The following is a 21,576-nucleotide window of genomic DNA, read 5'->3' as shown; positions in this document are numbered from 1 at the left end:
GGTCGGGTCCCGCCTCGTCTCTCTCATGGTTGGGCAGAAGAGGAAAGAAGAGGAATTCCATTGGGCGGTGGTGTTGCTACGGCAACAATCGACTTGGGTGGAAGTCGGTGCTGGTAATAGTATATAGGAAAGGCGGAAGGAAGATGGCGGCGCTGGCTTCGGAGTTGCTGCTTTTGAGCGATTCAAGCCGCTTCCGAGCAGACAACCTGCTGAGCAGCGAGGACTGGGGTGAATGGAAGAAGGAGGGGCGGTACTGGGCCGAAGGAGGGGGCAGGGCCTACAGGCCTGGGCTATGCACGGGTTTCAAGGCTTGGGGTTGCAGGGGGGCCCTAATGCTAATACATAAGAACACTCTGTGGAAAACTCTATGGCTTTTAACAGGTGATATCAGACCGGTGTGCAACGGGGTGTATATAACTTTTCCGCCAAGGAGAAGCTTCACCTGTTGCATTTCTGCCTGTCAGGCTCTGAATTGGAGTCTGACAGGCAGAACGATAACGGTCTTGGTCCTTAAAGGTTGTACCAGAAGGAATTGACTGTTTATTTAGCTGGAAGGTCTTTCGATGGGCTTTACCATTCGTCTTTCAGGTGTTGCAGTATATAGGTGTTGGGGTGTTTATATATATATATAAATATCCAATTTTACGCGGCAGAAAACCCGAATAACCAAAGACCTATATTTTATATATATATATATATAACCTTGGCTGATATATATATATGTATATGTATATGTATATGTATATATATATATATATATATATATATATATATGTGTGTGTGTGTGTGTGTGTGTGTGTGTGTATATATATATATATATATATATATATATATATATATATATATATATATATATATATATATATAAAATACCAGGGTTATGGTTTATTATGTGTGTGTGTGTGTGTTTATATATATATATTTGTTTTCTTTTCGTAGGCCTTTATGTGTATTTCTCTTTAGCCAGGTTCTTCCTACGTAAACCAAGATTTTTATGCAGCCCTACTTCAGTGAAATCACAATCCACTAGTTTCTAGGCTTTTTTCAGGCAGCCAGCAAGCACCCTGCTGCCCATTGGGAGACTAAGGAGACTAAGATAGAAATAGAAATAAGTCCGAAATAGATCTATATCTATATATCTATATAATACCAGCCTAGGGTTATCAAAATTGAAGAGATCTGATATGGAAGAAGGAAGAAGCGTTTGGTGTTTTTTATGATACGCAGTTCATAGGGTGCGTTGCGTAAACGATAGGGAAAACTTTATGGCCTGCAAAATAAATAAAGAGATTCACATGACATTATAGGGAATTATTAACCTGGCATATGCACGTTTTTTTTAATGTAGCATGAGTACTTTAGGCAGCAACATATGGTTCTCTGTAACTGGCTTAGATAAGCGGTATTTCCAGTTTTGTTCTGGTTTGGGTGGCAGCCTAATGGTTAAGCTATTAAGTACCAGGAAATAAAGTTAGAGGAAGCGCATAACTGTGTAATATGTACAACTGTTAGTGGTTAGATGTTTAGGCTGGATTTGACATTTTTATCCACTATTGCAGGGGATCTCCAAACTTGACAACTTTAAGACTTGTGGACTTCAACTTCCAGAATTCCCCAGCCAGAGTTGAAGTCCACAAGTCTTAAAGTTGCCAGGTTTGGAGACCCCTGCACTACTGGGTCCTTCCCAAGGATCTGCGATAAGCAGATGTTGTTTGATGATTATTATTTAGAGATAATAATTGAGTCAGCTAATTCTTCATTCAATGGCATTTTGCTGCTCTCCCTCCAGATGCAGGTCTCTACAGCTGCTTGGATAATGATGGAGATGTGGCAGCTGAACTTTTCCCTTGTCTTGAACACAGCATTATGGACAGTAATGGTACCCGTTCTGCGGTGAGAATATCTTTGCTTTTAGAAGAATTTTTTTTTTCCTTCCCAGTATGCCTCTGTGGCAGGACACACTTCTCAGCAATTTGAAGTCTTTCTTTCTCTTCCCCACTCTATAACTTTATAAAAAGTTGAATTTGATAGACCTTAGCATCTTGATCACTTCCATCCCTGCCACTTGGGCCTTTTTTATTTCTTCTAATGTGGCTTACACATTAAAATGTAAGTTAAAATGGGGTCTGGCAGATATGTGGTGGTGATTATTTCCCCAGTTATAATGGCTGACATGTCATGTATACAATTTTGGATTGCATTCCAAGAATATTATGTTTGGCCCTGAAAGTCTTATTGAATTGGAACTCCAAATTACAGTAGTCCTCGATGTATGACCACAATTGAGCCCAAAATTTATGTTGCTAAGTGAGACATTTGTTAAATGAATTTTGCCCCATTTTACAACCTTGCTGCAGTTGTTAGGTGAGTCAATGCTGTTGTTAAGTTAATAACACGGTGGTTAAGTGAATCTGGTTTTCTCATTGACTCTTCTTCTCAGAAGATTATAAAAGGTGATCACATGATCCCGGGACATGCAACTGTCATAAATATGAGCCAGTTGCCAACTGTCTGAATTTTGATTATGTGACTATGGGGATGCTGCAATGGTCATAAATGTGAAAATTGTCTTAAGTCACTTTTTTCAATGACATAACTGAACAATCACTAAATGAACTATTGTAAGTTGAGGACTACCTGTATACCTCCTCAGTTACACATCCACTCACTGCCATCACACCCTGTTCCTTAGATAGAAAGAGTCAGACTTATTGTTTCCCATAGATGAAAAGCTTTATTTTCTATATCGTCCTTTTTATACCAGCAGTTCAGTGATGGGTTTGATCTGGACATGGAAACTATGCCTCCAGACCCACCTTGGGATCCTTTGCAAGAATCTCTATTCCCAGGTGAGTATTTTCATGAAGATGTGAGTTAGGCAGGTTATTGAGAACCTGTTGTAGAACTGAGGATACTATGATGGATCTGTGATTCAGAAACATTTTTATAAGGCCATTGATTTTTAAGCTGTTGGAAGATTGTGTTTTCTGCAAAAAAAATTAAGACAATATCATTCTGGAAATGATAGGAGGATGATATTCATAAGGAAGAGATTTACATTAGGCTATCCTACCATCTCAGCTTAATACAAATGTATGTATAACCTGCCTACTCACTGTTATTTGGCAAACAGGATCAGAGACAAGTATTTTGCATGTTAGAAATCCTAGATTTTATCTCTAGTACCTCCTGTTAAAAATATATACCTTTAGGAAGTTTTTGGTGAGTCATTGACAGCAGGAGTAGACAGTGATGGACAAGATATCTATATTTAGTAGCAAAATTCTTTTGAGTGGGAGAAAAATGAAATTCGTTTTTGTGGCCTGCTGCCTTCCCAGAAGCACCTACCTGATCGTTGCCCACATGAGCCTTTGATCTGATCCAGCAAATAGCTTTTATTTCTGTTTCCTAAAATTGTTTTGGGCTGTGCAGAAATTTGTGTGGGAGTAGTTTTGTGCAGTAAGAGTTTAATGAGCAAAGTTTGTGTCTGTCCTGCATGAAAAAACTGGAGCAAGCTTTTCTAATTGATTGACAATTAATTTTTTTCTTGAAGACTGAGCAGAGGAGATAAGAGATTCACTTGCTTGCTTTTTCCTCTTTCCTGTCCTGTCCCCACCTCCCCATTTCTGACTTCCTTTTTGATTGAGGCTGAAAGTTGCATGCAACTTGTGGCTTGACAGTTTATCCTGTTGTTTGGATATTATCTTGGCTGCAGTATATTGCTTAAAAAGTAGATGTGCTGCAGACCCAGTTAAAAATATATACCTTTAGGAAGTTTTTGGTGAGTCATTGACAGCAGGAGTAGACAGTGATGGACAAGGTATCTATATTTAGTAGCAAAATTCTTTTGAGTGGGAGAAAAATGAAAGTCACTTTCCTTTTAATTAGAATTCTACCTATCCAAATTTAATTATTTGTGCAAATCTATGGAGGCATATCCCTAACAGTTCTTTAAGTGGCATAGTTAAACCGCAAAATCATATTTAGATTAGATTAGAATCCTTTATTGGCCAAGTATGATTGGACATATGAAGAATTTGTCTTTGGTGCATATGCTGTCAATGTACATAAAAAGACAAGATACATTTGTCAAGAATCATAAGGGACAACACTTAATGATAGTCATAGGGAACAGATAAGCAATCAAATCATACTAGGAAACAATATAAATCGTGAGGATACAGCAACAAGTTACAGTCAAACAGTCATAAGTGGGAGGAGATGGGTGATAGGAATGATGAGAAAATTAATAGTAATAGTAATGCTATAAAGGAGTGATAGGAACTGTTCTGGAAGAGAATTAGTTGGGCAAGGTCTATTGAAGACAGTGCTTGTGGTAGGTAGCAGCATGTAGCTGTAGTATTAGCAAGCCTACAGTGGTTAATTTCTGATCACAAGGTTACTTATTGGTTTCTTCCATACCTTGGTTTTTGAATTAAGGCAGAAGAAACATGAATCTATAGATAATCAGATTCTTTTATTATTCATGGGGAGTGGGGGAATGGCCATGGCATTGGGGAGAAGGCAGTTTTTGAAGCTGATAACTCTTCAGTTATCAGTTTCTCCTATTTGGGTTTGCTGTTGTAGAGTTTTACTTCTCCTTTAGGTGTTATAAGCAGGAAGTATAGCTGCCTCTTCATGCCTTCAGAGAGTTATAGAGCCTTTCAGGTGACAAGAATGAGAGATCTGCTGCTTCTGCTGGCCCAGGTGGAGGGAACTGGTGGCATGGCAGTTGAAGCTGAATGGGATTAGAGGCCCACAAAAATGGCTTCCTTGGGATTCAGCACTTAGGGCTGACTGTAGAAATTGCAGGTGGGGAGTACAGGCTTGTATCTTACGATTTAGATTATTTTATTTAGTATCCTAGTATGATTCATGTTGATTATTTAGTATCCTGTGACTATCACTGAGTGTTGTAACTTATGACTTATGATGAATGTATTTTTATAATGACTATGATCATGATTTATCACGTTGCTTGCATATACACTGAGAGCTTGTATGTACACTGGAGACAAATTCCTGGTGTGTCCAATCACACTTGGCCAATAAAGAATTCTATTTTCCTATTCCTATTCCTATTCCTATTCCTATTCCTATTCTATTCTATTCTATTCTATTCTATTCTATTCTATTCTATTCTATTCTATTCTATTCTATTCTATTCTATTCTATTCTATTCTATTCTATTCCATTCCATTCCATTCCATTCCATTCCATTCCATTCCATTCCATTCCATTCCATTCCATTCCATTCCATTCCATTCCATTCCATTCCATTCCAGGATAATGGGTGTGAGAGGCAAAGAGGGAGTACTTAACAATCAGTTTCCTTTTGTCTTGGATCAGCAGGCTGGTGGTGAAAGTGTCTTAAGTAATTCTCATTTTTTTTTAGAGTTGCAAGTAAAGTCTGAGCCGGTCTCCCCTGCCTCATCTCATTGCTCCGATTCATCTGTGGCCTCCTCTGATTCTTCTGGGGCAGGCTCCTCTTCTGCTGAACTCTCAGAGCAGGTAGGTTTTCTGAGAGACTTCTTTGTAGACAACCCCAGTGCTTGGATGGTAATACACATAATGGTAGTTCTCAATACACAACCATAATTGGGGCTGTCGTGTTGAGACACTCGTTTTTCTTTCAGCTCGCTGGACCAGGTGATGTGATTGGAGTGAAGACAGAGCATCCTCCAACCCCTCCGTGCATGTTTGGAGATGTCCTTTTACCTCCCTTTGGAACAGTACACATAAACGTAGTCCCAGCTTCCGAGACAGGTATGTTGGGGAGAATCGTGTAGCAGCAAGTATTTATTTCTTGCTTCTGTACTGAATTTAGTAACAATAGATAGACTTCAAAGCTTGCATTGGTGCTCATAACCAATGAAGAAGACACAAATTCTGGTGCTGGAGTGTCCTGTGCATTAAAAAATAAGTCTTTCTACGTGGAATAAGTGGTATAACTGGCTGGAAAAGAAGTCTAAAATCAGTGTATAGTGAATGTTAAGATAATATAATGAAAAATATATATATTTAGTGTATAGTAGATATATATATATTATATAAATTAGTACTTAAGATATAAGAATGTACATGTACACAATAAGCCAAAGGCTAAGTTGAAATTAAGAAAGAATTCCGATAACGGAAAGCTGTAATTGTGATTTTAAAGGTGAAAAATGTTGAATAAAAATATAAAATATATTTAAAAAATCTTCCTGAATATCAGGGGATGGGTGAGTGGGTTGGAAGGTAAATTAAATCTAACGAACTAACCTGTCTGTTAGTGACAATATGACATTTTCTTTTTGTCTCTCGGCACGTTCTGTCCAGATATTATTTATCCTCCCCTTCTCTCTAACTTTCCTTTCTGGGTGGGGATGAGACCTTTGAGGAGCTCACAAAAAGTGTCTCTCGATGGACACTTTGTGTGAGCTCTGTTAGTATGTGAACTGCCCATGTCCCTGACATCCATTCATAACAGTTTAGAAAGAATTTGGTTAATTGCTTTTGCATGAACAAAAGAGACTGCCAGAAAATATTCCAGATCTGTAGAGCTCATCAGGGGGAAAAAATTGGGAAAAATGTCCAAGAAAAAGTCAAAGGAAAATCCTTTCCATATTATTCCAAAAAATTGAATTCAAACTTTTTTTACAGAGATGTACAGATTAACAGAGTTGGAAGGGACCTTGTAGGTCATCTAGTCCAACCCCCTGCCCAAGCAAACTCTACACCATTTTTGACAGATGGCAGTCCAATCTTTTCTTGAAAGCTTCCAGTGATGAAGCTCCCCCAACTTCTGAAGGCAACTTCTGTTCCATTGGCGATTGTTCTCATTGTCAGAAAATGTATCCTTGTTTCCAGGTTTAATCTCTCCTTGTTCAGGTTCCATCCATTATTCCTTATCTGGACTTAAGGTGCCTTGGAAAATAGCTTGACCCCCTCCTCTCTGTGGCAGCCCCTCAAATATTGGAACACTATATTTTTTTCCCAAAAGCTTCTCTTAGTTTATTTTTGGAAAGGAAGTGACATACAAACAAGCACAAATGTTAATGTATTTTCTTTAAATAGAAAGAAACATCATAGAGATATTATAACATGTTCTGTTCTTTCTTACTGTACAAGGTGAGCCTTGATGTCCCCTACAGATTTTTCAGATTTTCTGTGTTGCTCTTCCAGTTCTTGGCTTTGTATTTAGTTTTCTGAGCCAAGCCAACATTTCATATTTGCACATCAGCTTTTGTAATTTAAATCCTAACAGTTGGCACCTCACCCACACTAGTTAGAATGTTAGTGAATGTTCATGACTTGTTAGCAAGGGTCTAATTTTCAATGGAGACTATGATTTTTTTTACTTACCATGTTAAGTACTTCTGATAACATATTGAATAAATGTTATATTGTCCGTACATAAATATTTTATATGTTTTCTTTCCTTTTTAATGTTTCTTTTATAAGTTTGTGCATTATAGAATTATAGAATTTATAGAATTTTAGAATAACAGAGTTGGAAGGGACCTTGGAGGTCTTCTAGTCCAACCCCCTGCTTAGGTAGGAAACCCTACACCACTTCAGACAAATAGTTATCCAAAATCTTCTTAAAAATTTCCAGTGTTGGAGCATTCACAACTTCTGGAGGCAAGTTGTTCCACTGATTAATTGTTCTAACTGTCAGGAAATGTCTCCTTAGTTCTAAGTTGCTTTTCTCCTTGATAAGTTTCCACCCATTGCTTTTTGTCCTGCCCTCAGGTGCTTTGGAGAATAGCTTGACCTCCTTTTCTTTGTGGCAGCCCCTGAGTTATTGGAACACTGCTATCATGTCTCCCCCTAGTCCTTCTTTTCATTAAACTAGATATTTCTTAAATTAAACTTATACAGAAAGTCTATGGAGATTCTCAGTCATCTAAGTCATGGTTGTCCCAAATGTGCTTTTTCCAAGAGGCAATTGGACTTCCTGTTTTTTCTTTGAAGATGTTTCGCTTCTCATCCAAGAAGCTGCTTCAGTTCAGAGCTGAAAAAAACCCGGAAAGTCCAGTTGCCTCTTGAAAAAGCATTGAAGAAAGGAAGCAATAAATATATGATCTCTTGTTTATTTCCTGTTCTGTTTTTTTTTCCTCCTTCACGATGATAATAGCTGCGTGTTTCCCAACTCAAGGTGGCTCCATCGGTACAATTGATTGAGTAAGACTGTAATAGATTCTTATAGGTTGTTTTGACTATTCAATTCTCTTTTAGGGAAACCAGCAGCTCCCAATAAAACAGAGAGCATCCTTAGTCGGAAGCCCCCCATTCAACCAAAGCCTGTTGTGGTGACCGCTGTCCCAGGACAGCCAGCATCCTCTTCCAATAAGACCATCTTGTTGCAGCCAGTACCTGTAACCCAATCACAGACCGTCAATCCTGGAATCTCAGGTAAGCTGACCAGGAGGACTTTATTTTTGGACATGAATGGAGCAGTTTCCAGTAGCGGAATGTGTACAGACTGGAAACGTCCTATGGGATGGTGCACGGGTTTCTTCGCTTTTGGGGAGGAGGGGGGGTAGGATATTTTGAGGAAAGAACTTTTGTTTTCTTATCTGAAGATTACAGTGTATGTGAAGCAGGGTTGTGGGTTTTTTTTTTTTTTTGCCTCAGTTCCAGCACAGAGTGTTGTGATTTCCCAGTCTGAGCTGCTGCATCTCCCAGTGTCTGGTTTGATCAAGGTTCAATCTCCAGTGAAGGAAGTTCTCTCACCTAAACCAGCCCCCTCAATCCCAAAGCCAGAAGCTAAAACGATCATCCCTGCACCAGCGCAGATAGGATCCTGCAACCAAGAGATTGATGTAAGTTTGAAGTTCTTAGTTCCAGAACGTTTTCTCTTCCAATGACATCAAATCCTGGGCAGATTCCAATAGAAGAGAATCTCTTTAGCTCAGCGATGAAACGTGAGATTCTTGGTGCTTTATGAGTTTGGTTTGTTTGCTTCCAGATGTTAGGTAACATCAGTGTTAGAAGGAGAGTGAAGTTTGTTGTCTGTTGATAAGCATTGTTTTGCCCTGCCAATGTTGGTGGTGATATGGTGGCTTTTTTCCCCCCTTGGCAGTTCTTTGATTAGAATATTGTTTTCTGCTTGAAACAGAAAACAGAAACAAAGCAAACCCTACACTCACTAATGCTGATGATGTTACCTAGTCAGGTACTGAAATGTCTGCAAACAACCAAGTTCACCGAGCACCAAAGACTCCACATGGGCAGATTTACAGGCAGCTCACATCCGGAGTAGCCACACTGTTCTGTTAAGCTCCTTTTAACGATCTCCAAAAAGGGAGATAAGTACAATAGCAACAGTTTGTAAATTTATAGCACATAACTGTTGCCAATTGTTGTGGCAGAAGAGAAAATAAGATAAATAGGATAAGTTTCACCTAGTGAACAAATCAGAATATTGAACTAAAGTCAGCAGAGGATCTAGAGGATGCAAAGAGCTCTGTGTGACCTACCTTTGATGCAAAATGTAGAACTGAATTTCAGAAAACAAGCACAGAAAAGAAAATGTGTCCTCCTTTCTTTTATACTATGGATATGAATATTATTTTCCTTACTGATTTGTTCAAGATCAAGGTCCTGAAAAGGCAGCAGCGGATGATAAAAAACCGTGAATCGGCTTGTCAGTCCCGCCGAAAAAAGAAGGAATACCTCCAAGGATTGGAATCCCGTCTGCGAGAGGCCCTTGCAGAGAATGAGCGGCTACGGCGGGAGAATGCTATCCTTCGGCGCCGACTAGATGGTGTCCTGGATGAGGTGAGCCCCTTCTACCAAGAAGGAGACTTGTGGCTTTCTTACAAAAAGCACCTTGTCATGATTAGCCCCCACATCATGGGGATGGTAGCTGAGAACTTTTTCGATTTTCAAATGGGGTATGTAATAGAAGATGGCTATGTTTGCTTACATCGACTTCCCAGTTGAAATGCCACTGTTCAGAATATCCATATATCCATATATCTCTGGGACAACCCATTTAGATTCATTCTCCACCTTTCATTTTCCCCTGGGCTAGGGAGCTTTCCTTACAGGTAGATCTCGAGTTATGACCCTAAGTCAGTGGTCCACAAATTTTCCAGCTAGGGGGCCTGGTGGGGGGAATGCGGGGGAATGATTCTGTGCGAGTGGCAGGTGCGTGCTGTACATGCACAGCTTCATTTGCACAAGCAGTGGAGCCTGTGCCCACCGCTCACACAAATGGAGCTTTGCATGCAAGCAAGAGGGCCTGCCATTCGCGTAAGTGGAGCTGCATGTGCACACGCGCACTCACCACTTGCGTGGCCCAGTTCAGAAGTGCGGCCTGAGGGTTGGGACCTCTATCCTAAGTGAGCCCAGAATTACAGTTGTAACTCGTGCTGGTCGTTAAGCAGGTCATCATAGGAATGACCGAATTTTATAACATTTTTTGTTGTGATAGTTAAGCGAATCTGCCGTCATTTACCACAGCGTTATTAAGTGAACCCATTGTCTGCAATGGACGTTTTTTTGCTGGAAATTGTTTATGAGGTAAATTGTGGTCATGTCACCATGGGACACTGCAAATGGCCGTAATGTAGGCTGGTTTGCTGAGTGTCCAATATATGATCAGGTGCCTGAGGGGGAGGAATGGGACTCGGTTGTCAGAACTTTGAATCCGGATCATAAGTATCTTTTTTGCGGTCCATTCAACCGGTCCTAAGCAACTGGCCGAAAATTGAAGATTACCTGTATTTTTGACTTCTGGAATATAATACCATTTACAAAATTAACACAGCACATTAAGCCACAATGAAACAAACCATTGTATGCTTCAATATTATATATGAGCGCAGTCAATTCCTCATTTTTTCCTCTACTGATATAAGATATAGTGTAATATTCTAACACTTTTGGAATACTTTTTCTAACACTTTTACTATTGAGCTGGCCAGTTCCTAGTAAGCTGGAATGTCAGCTGCTGGTGTCTTCATGTTTTGAAATATTTCCTATATTTTTGGAGACCTTAGGGTCCTGTTGTGAATGCTGGTATGACCCTTTTGTTCTGGCAAGTTTCATTTATCCAATTCTGATGGCTGTTAGCAGGATAATTTAGGTGCACTATTGGAAGACCTGAAAAACTAGGCTGGGGACAGATTGTCCTGGAGAAAATCTATCCATGTGGTCACTAAGAGCCGATATCAAGTTGATGGTCCAATATTAGTCAGGATAACTTAGCAATTAGTTGCTCTAGTTCAGCATTTCAGCCAGGAGTTGGGAAAAGCCAAAACATTCAATCAGACCATTCCGTTAGAAGGAGCTGTAAATTTTGAAAGCGGTGTGCTGGGATGCCTGATGACTCGCCTGTCTTCCCATATAGAACAGCGACCTGAAGTTTGGCTCCGGGAACCGAAAAGTGATTTGTGTCATGGTTGTGCTGCTCTTCGTAGCCTTCAATTTTGGCTCTGTCAGGTGAGACTTCCTGGCGCTTTGGGGGTTTCCATGCTCAGCTTGAGTTGTGAGATTGTGTCGCTTATCATTCTCCGTCTGGAAGTCCTTTGAAGTTGTCGAATTGCTGGGGCAGTTCAGCTTCATCTGTTGTAGCTGTGGACGGAAAATGGTCCCTCAGTCATGTTACTATTTGTTCAATAAAATGGCTGTAAAGGATTTCTTTTCGTGTGAACCTTCTGAGAAGAATGTTGCCTGTCTGTTGAATTCACTTTTACAGAGCTGTATAGGAGACTATTTAGGAGATGAGCAAGTACACATGAGGGTGAGGTTAAAGTTTAGAGTCCTAAGGGTTCCCACAAGAGACCTAAGTCCAGCCTCCTATGAATTCCATTGACCCTTATCTAGCACCAATTCAGCTTGTCTGTTAGTAAATCAGATTCATATCAGATGCAGGAAATCAGGAATAGTAGTAGAATTCAGTTTATATCATGCTACCCATATACACAAATCTAATCTAATAGTCAAGCCAAATTGGTGCTATCAAAAGCGTCAACGGAATTCATGGTAGCTGGACTTCGGTTTCTTGTGGGAACGTAAGGACTCTAAACTGATAACATGTTTAACCCTCCTTGTCCATCTCCTATAGCCTACAGTATATTACTGACTGGTTTTTTTAAGCTTTTTAATTTTCATTTATTTCCTAAATTAAAAGCTGCTTAATTTTTTTGTTTTTAAAAATATTTTTCTCATATTAGAGAATCCTGTGTTGAATTGCTGTTCCTGCCTTTGGAGTCTGTAAACCCAGTTTGTTTCAAGCTTGGTAACTAAGATGTGCGGATTTCAACTTCCAGAATTTCCGAGTCAGCATGCTTGCTAGGGAATTCCGGGAGTTGACATCTGCCCATCTTAAAAGTTGTCAGGATTGAAAAGCACTGCTATAGATTTAAAGTCTGTTATTTTTAAAAATATACCTTAGCCATGTTAATAATTCATTGTCCCTCTCTGGCTTCTTCCCCCTGCTCACTTTATGTTCTGGCAAATGGACTCTCGTCCACAAAAGCTCAGTCTTTAAAGTGGTACATAATTTTTTCACTTTTATTAGTGGCTTTATAAGAGTTTGCTTTGCCCTCTGCAGCGTATCCCTGCTGCAATCCATAGACACTGTTTTCCTGCTTTGCTACCTCTTTCTTGATAGTTATGAGAATACTGGGCAAACTTATTCACCATCTTCTTCACATGATCTTGTCCCCACTGTTGGGACAGATTCAGGAAGAATTGGAGTGACACAGTTACTACTCCAGCCCATTCTTGCATTTGATTTTTACAAAAGGATGGTAGTTTGGAGGCAGTTCACTAGACTATGTAGGCCAGAAGTAATTCTGTATAGTGAGAGGCTAAGACTTGATTCCGTTTTTTAAATCTCTCCAGCATCACCACCAAGCACAAAGTTGCAGATGTGTCTCAGCCCAAGCAGGAACCGGAGTCTGGCCCAGGCCAGAGGCATCTTCTAAGCATTACACAAGAAGCTCTTGAAATACCAGAAGAGGAGCAGGAAGAACAGCAGGAGGAGACCCTGGCAAGGCCAGGCAAGCCCCAATTCCGGTAATTTGGATGCAGAAAGTGTAAAATGAAATAATGTGCCAAGAGAAGCAGCTGGCCGCCATTTCCCTATATTGTTTCTGAACTTCAGCAACTTTAATTCTGGGAGTTGAAGTCTAAAGTTGCTGAGGTTGAGAAACGTTGATTTAGAGTACCATTGTTGCCGGAATGATCCTGTATTGGTTTTGTTGTTGTTTTTTTTTAATTTGATTTTATATGCCGCCCTTCTCCGGAGACTCAGGGCGGCTTACAATGTGTTAAGCAATAGCCTTGTTTTGTTTTTTAAGCTGCAGCATCTTCCTACCCAATCACATGAAAGACATCTAAGTAATTGTAATGATATGTGGGAAGGAAAGGGATGCAGTGGCTTAGCGGTTAAAGATGCTGAGCTTGTCAGCTGGAAAGCTAACAGCCTGGGTTTGAGACCCGAACGCTGCATGATGGGGTGTTGCTTGCCCCAGCTCCTGCCCACTTAGCAAATTGAAAACCTGTAAATGAAAGTAGATCAAATAGGTACCCCTTGATGGGAAGGTAACAGCATTGTGTTCGCCTTGGCGTATAGTATAGAGTAGACCATGGAAGTGTCTGCAGACAATGCTGACTCCCTTTGCTAAGAAACTGAGATGAGCAAAGCCCCGTAGAGTCAAAAACAACTGGACAGGGGAAACCTTTACTTTTATAATGGAAGGAGGATTGAGGATGGAGAAAGCATCATAGGTGACCATCTCCAGTTTTGAGGAAAGTAAAAATAAGGGAGGGAAAAAGGTACTTTCAGGTCAGCAAGATTCTGTTCTCGTAATCTTACAATAAAGGTAGTGTTAATACTCAACAGTTGGTGCTTCTTATCTGGACTACTGTGAAGGGCTGACAGTGGTGCATTTGTATTTATATTTTTTAAAAGGATGACTTAATGCTCCAAGGGCTGCTTGCGTATTGTGATACTGATGCAGTCATGCTTTGCGGCTAGTGGTTCTTGTTTGCAAATGAGGGATGTGGGGTTTCTTTCTGCCCAGAGTTACCTGTTCAATGGCTGAGAACTTTGACTACACAGGTGGTCCTTGACTTATGACCACAGTGGAGCCCAACATTTCTGTTGTTAAGTGAGACATTTGTTAAGTGCATTTTGCCCCCATTTTACGATCTTTCCTGCCACGGTTGTTAAGTGAATCACTGCAGTTGATAAATTAGAAACCCAGCAGGTTTCCCCATTGACTTGGCTTGTCAAAAGGTCGCAAAAGAGGGTCCCGTGACCTTGAGACACAGCAATGGTCATAAGTATGAACCAGTTGCCAAGCATCTGAATTTTGATCCCATGATCATGGGGATGCTAGAAAGGTGGCAACTGTGAAAAATGGTTGTAAGTCACCTTTTTCAGTGCCGTAGTAACTTTGAATGGTCACTAAATGAACTGTTGTAAATTGAGGGCTACCTGTAATTTTCTCCCTCTCCCATGCTCAGGAACCTGTCAACTCCCTTCTCAGAGATGAAGGACCTCATGTTGAGGGACCTGGACGAGCTGTTCCTCGCTTCAGATTGCCGCCAATTCAATCGCACTGAATCGCTCCGGTAGGTCCTGTGGAGAGGAAATAGTTGATACTCCTTAACTATTAGTTTTGAGCAGTGTTTCTCAATCCTGGCAAGTTGAAGACGTGTGGACTTCAACTCCCAGAATTCCCCAGCCAACATGTCTGGCTGGGGAATTTTAGGAATTGAAATCCACACATCTTCAAATTGCCAGGGTTGAAAAACACTGGTTTAGAAGCTTGCAGATTGATAGATAATCCTCCATTACTTCCTCTCCCACCTCTAGGTTGGCAGATGAGCTTAGCGGCTGGGTCCGACGACATCAGATCAACCGGAGGAAACCTTTACAAACTCGCAAAGCAGCTCAGGGAAGCCAGGTGGGACATGACAACATCTTGAGGGAAAGGAAAACAGGCCCTGAGCAAGACCAGTATCCAGTAGCTTGTGAATAAGAAAAAAAAGGAGGGGTACCATACTTTTTGGAGTATAAGACACACTTCCCCTCCCCCCCAAAAGAGGGTGGAAATGTTGGTGCGTCTTATACACCAAATACAGCCATTTTTGGCCTCACAAAACCCCACCCCACACGTCCCGTTTTTGCAAAAAAACAGGCCTGTTTTTGGCAAAAATGGGATGCGCAGAGGGTTTGGGAGGCCTGCAGAGTGTTCCTGGGGGCTGGGGAGGGCAAAAATGTGAAGTGTGGGGGGGTTGGGAGGCCAAAAATGGGCCCATTTTTCACAAAAATGGGGGCGTTTTCGCCCTCCCCAGCTCCCAGGACCACTCTACAGGCCTCCCAAACCCTCTGCAGTCCCCGTTATTGCAGAAAATGGGACAGTTTTTCGCAAAAAAGGGACACACAGAGGGTTTCGGAGGCCTGCAGAGTGTTCCAGGGCGCCGTAGAGGGCAAAAACTTCTTTTTTTCGTGTTTACCCCTTCAAAATCTTGGTGCGTCTTATACTCTGGTGCGACTTATAGTCCGAAAAATACGGTAATTAAAATGTAAGAAATCCTGGTGCCTCTCCTAGGCATCTCTCCCATCCTTACCTACAACCCATGTATTTCGGATTTCAGGAGAAGCCGCAAAAGAAGCCTCCGAGCCCTTCCCACTATGTTCCAGCCACCCCTCCCAAATACCCTGAGGGGTAAGTTGCTCTTGTGGCAGATTCTCTTGCCTTCTCTCTGAGAATTTTGTCTGGAGTCTTCATCCCAACAGGAATATTGTGGTTTCTTCTACTCTTTCCTGCCCACTTGTGGGTTTTCCTCTTAGTTGAAACCAGTAATGTTTCCTTATGGTAGTATCGGAGTTGCTCGTTTCAAATTATTGCAGTGATCCATAGCGTGGGAGATCCTATCTCCTCTTTTCCAGTTATTTCAAGGAGGGAATAATTATGGTTCTTGTTTAATTGGATTATGGCACCAATGGCCTCCTGAACCTTTCCTGGGACACCTGCCAGGATAGCTATAGCACTTAGACTTACATACCACTTCACAGTGCTTTACAGCCCTCTGTAAGAGTTTGCAGAGTCCGCATTTTGCCCCCAACAATCTGGGTCCTCATTTTATCCACCTTGGAAAGATGGAAGGCTGAGTCAACCTTGAGCTGGTGAGAATCAAACTGCCAAACTGCTGGAAGTCAGCAGAAGTAGCCTGCAGTACTGCACTCTAACCACTGCGTCACCGCAGCTCTGTATGAAGTAGTTGTCAAGTGCAGAAAATGAGGAAATCCCGGCAGTTGAAATGAACATAGAGATTTATTACGAGGTTTAGCTCTCTTCAAGAATCTGAACTACTAACAGTCAAAGCAAATTAACGGTAGATAACAGAATCAATGGAATTCAAGGTGGGCTGAATTTAGATCTCCTGCGGGTGTGAAGGGACTCGAGACTGATGACGCATTTGACCCCTCTCTCAGGCTTAGCCTGATCATCTTCTACAATAATTATCAGTTGCTCTCTTCTCTAAAGTTGTGTATCGTTGAGCCTCTTTTTCTCTCTCCATCTCCATTTCAGACTCCAATGCAGTATCCTATGGCTTTGTGAAGTGCGTGTGTCAGGATAGGGGAAAAAATGCTTTGTATCTTGTTTTTTTCCTCCCCTCTTAGGGATTCTCTGAGACAGTTACAGGTGTATCAGCATCCCGACCATACAGAACATGACTTCATGGATGCCATTGACCGCCGAGAGGATACTTTTTACGTTGTGTCCTTCCGCAGGGTGAGTGAAGAGCCTCCCAAGTAAACCAGACCAAGAAACCCAGGATGAGCTAATTCTACTTAATTGTATAGCTACATTAACAGAATCTTGCAAGCGTGAAATTACAACTCTCCAGCTGTCTTTTTTCACCGCTTGATTGGGTTCCTGACCAAGTTTCTTTCTCTGCCCCTTATTCAGTTGTTGGCTCCCTCCACTTTTATCTGATTGTTCTCTAGGCCAGAGGTCTCCAAACTTGACAACTTTAAGACTTGTGGACTTCAACTCCCAGGATTCCCTAGGCAGCATGGGAATTCTGGGAGTTGAAGTCCACAAGTCTTAAAGTTGGAGACGCCTGCTTCTAGGCAGCATCTCTTCCCTTCATTTCTCAAGGTTCTTCCCACGTACCATTACAGCAGTGCTGTTGAACCACAAATAAAGGTTTGTAAACAATAGCTATTTTATTAGGTTTATGGGTTGATTTTATGAAGACCAGGCCAGTGTGTTCAAATGTGTGTGGGGGTCCAGCTTTTGCTAAAACCCTTGCAAGGGAAAATTAAGTTAGCAATAGAGGAAACCTTCACGTACTGAAGAGGTAGGCCAGAACTCTTGTGCTGAAAAACAGACAATAGAAAGCATGCAGAGGGAGAGAAGCAAATAGGGAATTCCTTTTGAAGTTGAAAATATGCAAATGTCTCTGTCTCTAGATAAAAAATAAATTATAAGTCGAATAGAATAGAATAGAATAGGATAGAATAGAATAGAATAGAATAGAATAGAATAGAATAGAATTATTTATTGGCCAATTGTGATTGGACACACAAGGAATTTGTCTTGGATATGCTCTCAGTGTACATAAAAAAAAAGATACGTTCATCAAGAATAAGGTGCAACATTTAATGATAGTCATAGGGTACAAATAAGCAATCAAATGTTAGGAAACAGTCAATATAAATCATAAGGATACAAACAACAAAGTTACAGTCATACAGTCATAAGCGGATGGGTGATGGGAACAATGAGAAGATTAATAGTAGTGCAGACGTAGTAAATAGTCTGATAGTGTTGAGGGAATTATTTGTTTAGCAGAGGCCAAGAACTTAAATGAAGGAAAGTGAGGTAAGCCTGTTGGTAAATTTGAAGTCTCCAATGAGAAGTGGTGGTTCCTTTTAAGATAATCTGGTCTGTTTAGTGGTGAAGGATCTGGGTTATACAGTGTATTGTTTAGGTCCTTCTTTCCCTTTCTTGCTGCAAATGGCAGAAGTTGCTGTTTTGGGAAGCACCACAATTGTCTCCTCATGCTGAGGGAAGCTTCCATTTTACAAGCTCTCTGGTGCAAGGAGACCAATGGTACTGGGTCAGTGATAAAGCTAAGTCTCACTTGATGGGGTGGAATCAGGAGCTGAAGTGGGGAGAGGGGAGGAGTTAAGAGATTGGCTAGCCTGGAATCCCTGAAGGGGAGGAAGTGACAGAGAATCCCGTAAACCCTGGAGGGCTTATCAAGTTCTAGAGAGCGCAGTTAGTCTTGTGAGATTCCTGTAAACAGGCGAATAGCAATAAATACACTGCCCTGATTAATTATCAGTATTTTGGATCCTTCCTTCAGGGGTCCCCAACCCCCAGTCCACAGCGTGCCTGAAACCAGTCTGCACAAACAAGCAAAGCCCCATCGGTGGGATGCAGATAGCACGCAAAACCACGCCCACCCCCCCTCTGGTCCACGGAAAAACCTCTCTCCACGGAACTGGTCCCTGATGCCCAAAAAGTTGGGGGCCACTGCCTTACCTGATACAGGTCTCCTTTTCTCTTAGGACCACCTGCTGCTGCCTGCCATCAGCCACAACAAGACCTCTCGCCCTAAAATGTCCCTGGTGATGCCGGCCATGGCTCTGAACGGTAAAAGAAACCGAACTTCTCGGGAGAGGCTGGGCTGCGGCCGCCCTCTTTCCAAAAGGCGGCTGCATTTCAATGTCTTTTTTTCTTTTTTCCAGAGAGCCTCTACGGCTCCTCCCTGGGCTACGAAGTCATGATGCAGGTCGACTGCGAGGTCATGGACACCCGCGTCATCCACATCAAGAGCTCCACGGTGCCCCCTTTCCTGAGACGCCAAGGCACCACCCCATCCGACAACCGCACCCAGCCGTCCCCGCCTGCCTTTTCTGGGAAAACCCCCCGCACAACGTTGCGGTCTCATCGCTCTACTCTGTCCACGGCCCGGCGGCATTCCCATCGCACCCTCTACTTCGGGGAACACGGAGGGGGCTAGTTGGAATCGGGAAAAGGAAGTGACATTCCTGGAAGTGACATTCTTCCAACCAGGGACTTGGATGTCCCGTCCCGTCCCCCCGCTCCTCGGGGCTATCCCTGCCCGAAAGACGGATGGGTATACCGTACGCTGGTTGGGCAGATCTGGGGGCCGTTACTCTCTCTCCTACCCCTCAAGCCTCTTTCTCAAGAAGTTCCTTGGTCCACGCCCAACTGCTGCTTCCAAGAAGGCTTAATGGAGTTTTCTCCTGCAAAGGAGGGGTGGGGTGCTGAGCTGCTGCTGCTGCGGAGGCCTGGGCCCGAGCATTGCCCCAAAGAAACCTCTGGCTCATCTCCTTGGGGTGGGGGGAGACCGAGATAGCGCTGGGTGAAAATAAGGGACGGACACTAGAGGTGTCCACAACTACTGTCTGGAAGCTGGGAAGTGTGAGAGTGTAAAGAAGGATGAATGTTCTCTTTTCCACAAAAGAGGGAGAGACCGAAAGTGTGAGTCAGTTGAGTGTGTGTTGAAGTGTGTATGCTGTCCTCTTCAAAATTGCTCTGGTGGCACTTAGGCCTGCTGTCCTGGGTCTTTTTTTGTGTGTTTGTATTTTCCCTAATTGTGGTTTTTTTTTTAAAATAAAGAATAGCTACAAACAAACTTCATACTTAATTCCTCTTTTTTTGTTCTAATGTCAAAACAGAATAACCCAACAGCAAAATGACACAAACCAAAAAAGCAAAAGTGCTGCATTTGGTGGGTTTGTGGGTGGGTTTTTTTGTTTTGCTATGAATCAGCCCTGCAACATCACATGCGCAATAAACGTTTGTTGGAACAGCCAATAAATGATTCTGGATTAAGACTCAGCTCCAATAAGATTAGGGAAAGCATTTTTTAATCAATTAAATAGAATAATAGGTAAATTTATTTGGTTGGGGGAAAAAGCCCAAATAAAACAAACTTCTTCAGGACTCCAGAACCAAAGGGGGCTTCGGCCTACCCAATTGGGAACTATATTATCAAGTGGCGGCAATAACGTGACTAAAGGATTGGGTTCAATTAAGAAATAAGAGTGTATTAACATTAGAAGGCCACGATCTTCAATTGGGATGGCACACATTTTTATGGAAAATGTGTGCCATCCCTTTCCTTATGGAAGGAAAAAATAAAACCCATAGATATTTCCAGAAACATCTAGTGAGAAATGCTTTGATAAATATTTAGGATAATATAAGGAAAAATCATTAAATGAAAGTTCCAGTTTGGATATCAAGAATGGAGGCCATAATTTATCCCAACATATTGGACATAAACAAAGTAGTAAGATACTCGGAACTTTTAGACGAATTTGGAAATTTAAAATCAGAGCAGGATTTAAGAAACCAGGGGATAAAAATTGATTGGTGGCCATACCTGCAAATTAGAACAAAATATAAAAAAGATTGGGAACAACATGGTATATATACAGAACAATTGGAACTTGACAAGATACTATTAGGAACGGGGGGGGGGGGAAATTATTACAAAAACGTACAATTTTTTATTAAAATTTAAAATGGAAAAAGAAACTGTGAAAGAGACAATTATTAGTTGGGCGAGAAATTTTGGACACAATATTCAATTAGATCAATGGGATAAATTATGGGAGAGAAACTACAAACTAACCATGTCAGCTGCTTATAAGGAGAACCTCTACAAAATGTTTTATTGATGGCATCTGCCACCAGTGAGATTTCCCAAGATGTTCTTGAACAGGTCCCCGGAATATTGGAGGTGTGGTCATAAACAAGGAACGTTCTACCACATGTGGTGGACCTGCCCTAAGATTAGAAAATAGTGGTGTAAGATAAGAAAGTGGTTGGAGGGGATAACAGAACAGAGAATAGAGATGAAACCGGAACTTTTTCTTTTGGGCATTTTTGAAGGGAAAATAGAAAAAAAATACAATATATAACAATACACATATTAACCGCAAGTAGAATTGTCCTAGCACAGAACTGGAAACAACCAGATATTCCTCCAAATCAAATTATAATTTAAAAAAATTATGATTGTGCAGAAATGGACAGACTAGCCATGGAAATGAAGGAGAGGAAGGAAACTATCAAATTTGGAACAAATGGTATTCCTGACTTGAGAGGAGACGAAAAAAATAAGGGATAATTTGTTAAATATAATATGTAGCAGGTAAAATTGTTGAAGAAATATAGGATATGAAATTGAATTATGAATAGAGGATATTGTAATCTAAATTTAATTTAAGATAGAGATATATAGAATTAGAATTTTTGTAAATATGCTTGTTATGATAGATATACCTATATAGAAAAGCTGTCATTAGTGGAAAAATGTTGCTGTTTTTTTTTCTGTGTTGTACTTTTGTACTGTGTTTTATATGTTGGAATTTCAATAAATACTATTTTTTTAAAAAAAGGAAGTGTCTCCTCAATTCCAGGTTGCTTCTCTCCTTGATTAGTTTCCATCCATTGTTTCCTGCCCTGCCTTCAGGTGCTATGAAAAATAAATTTGACACCCCTCTTCTTTTGTGGCAGCCTCTCAAATACCGGAATACTGTATTGGATAATGGGAAAGGGGTATAAATCC

At 41.2% G+C, this 21,576-nt stretch overlaps 1 protein-coding gene across 1 annotated transcript; it reads left to right on the top strand.

The window, feature by feature from the left end:
* The first annotated feature begins 140 nt into the window (after nt 1-140).
* ATF6B (activating transcription factor 6 beta) lies at nt 141-19,626 on the top strand. The gene is made up of 16 exons (XM_070936620.1): nt 141-228; nt 1,790-1,893; nt 2,765-2,849; nt 5,396-5,511; nt 5,637-5,766; nt 8,224-8,400; nt 8,623-8,810; nt 9,583-9,768; nt 11,345-11,436; nt 12,844-13,017; nt 14,473-14,580; nt 14,825-14,915; nt 15,610-15,680; nt 16,640-16,751; nt 18,539-18,623; nt 18,719-19,626. The coding sequence occupies exons 1-16, from the start codon at nt 144-146 to the stop codon at nt 18,991-18,993; spliced, it is 2,079 nt and encodes a 692-aa protein (XP_070792721.1). The 5' UTR covers nt 141-143; the 3' UTR covers nt 18,994-19,626.
* Nucleotides 19,627-21,576: the final 1,950 nt, after the last annotated feature.

This window comes from Pituophis catenifer, unplaced genomic scaffold (assembly GCF_029215685.1).
Source record: "Pituophis catenifer annectens isolate HBS135680 unplaced genomic scaffold, rPitCat1.0.hap2 SCAF_2, whole genome shotgun sequence".
Lineage (NCBI taxonomy): Eukaryota > Metazoa > Chordata > Lepidosauria > Squamata > Colubridae > Pituophis > Pituophis catenifer.
The sequence above is the reverse complement of the archived record's forward strand: the minus strand, read 5'-3'. Positions and strand labels throughout refer to the sequence as shown.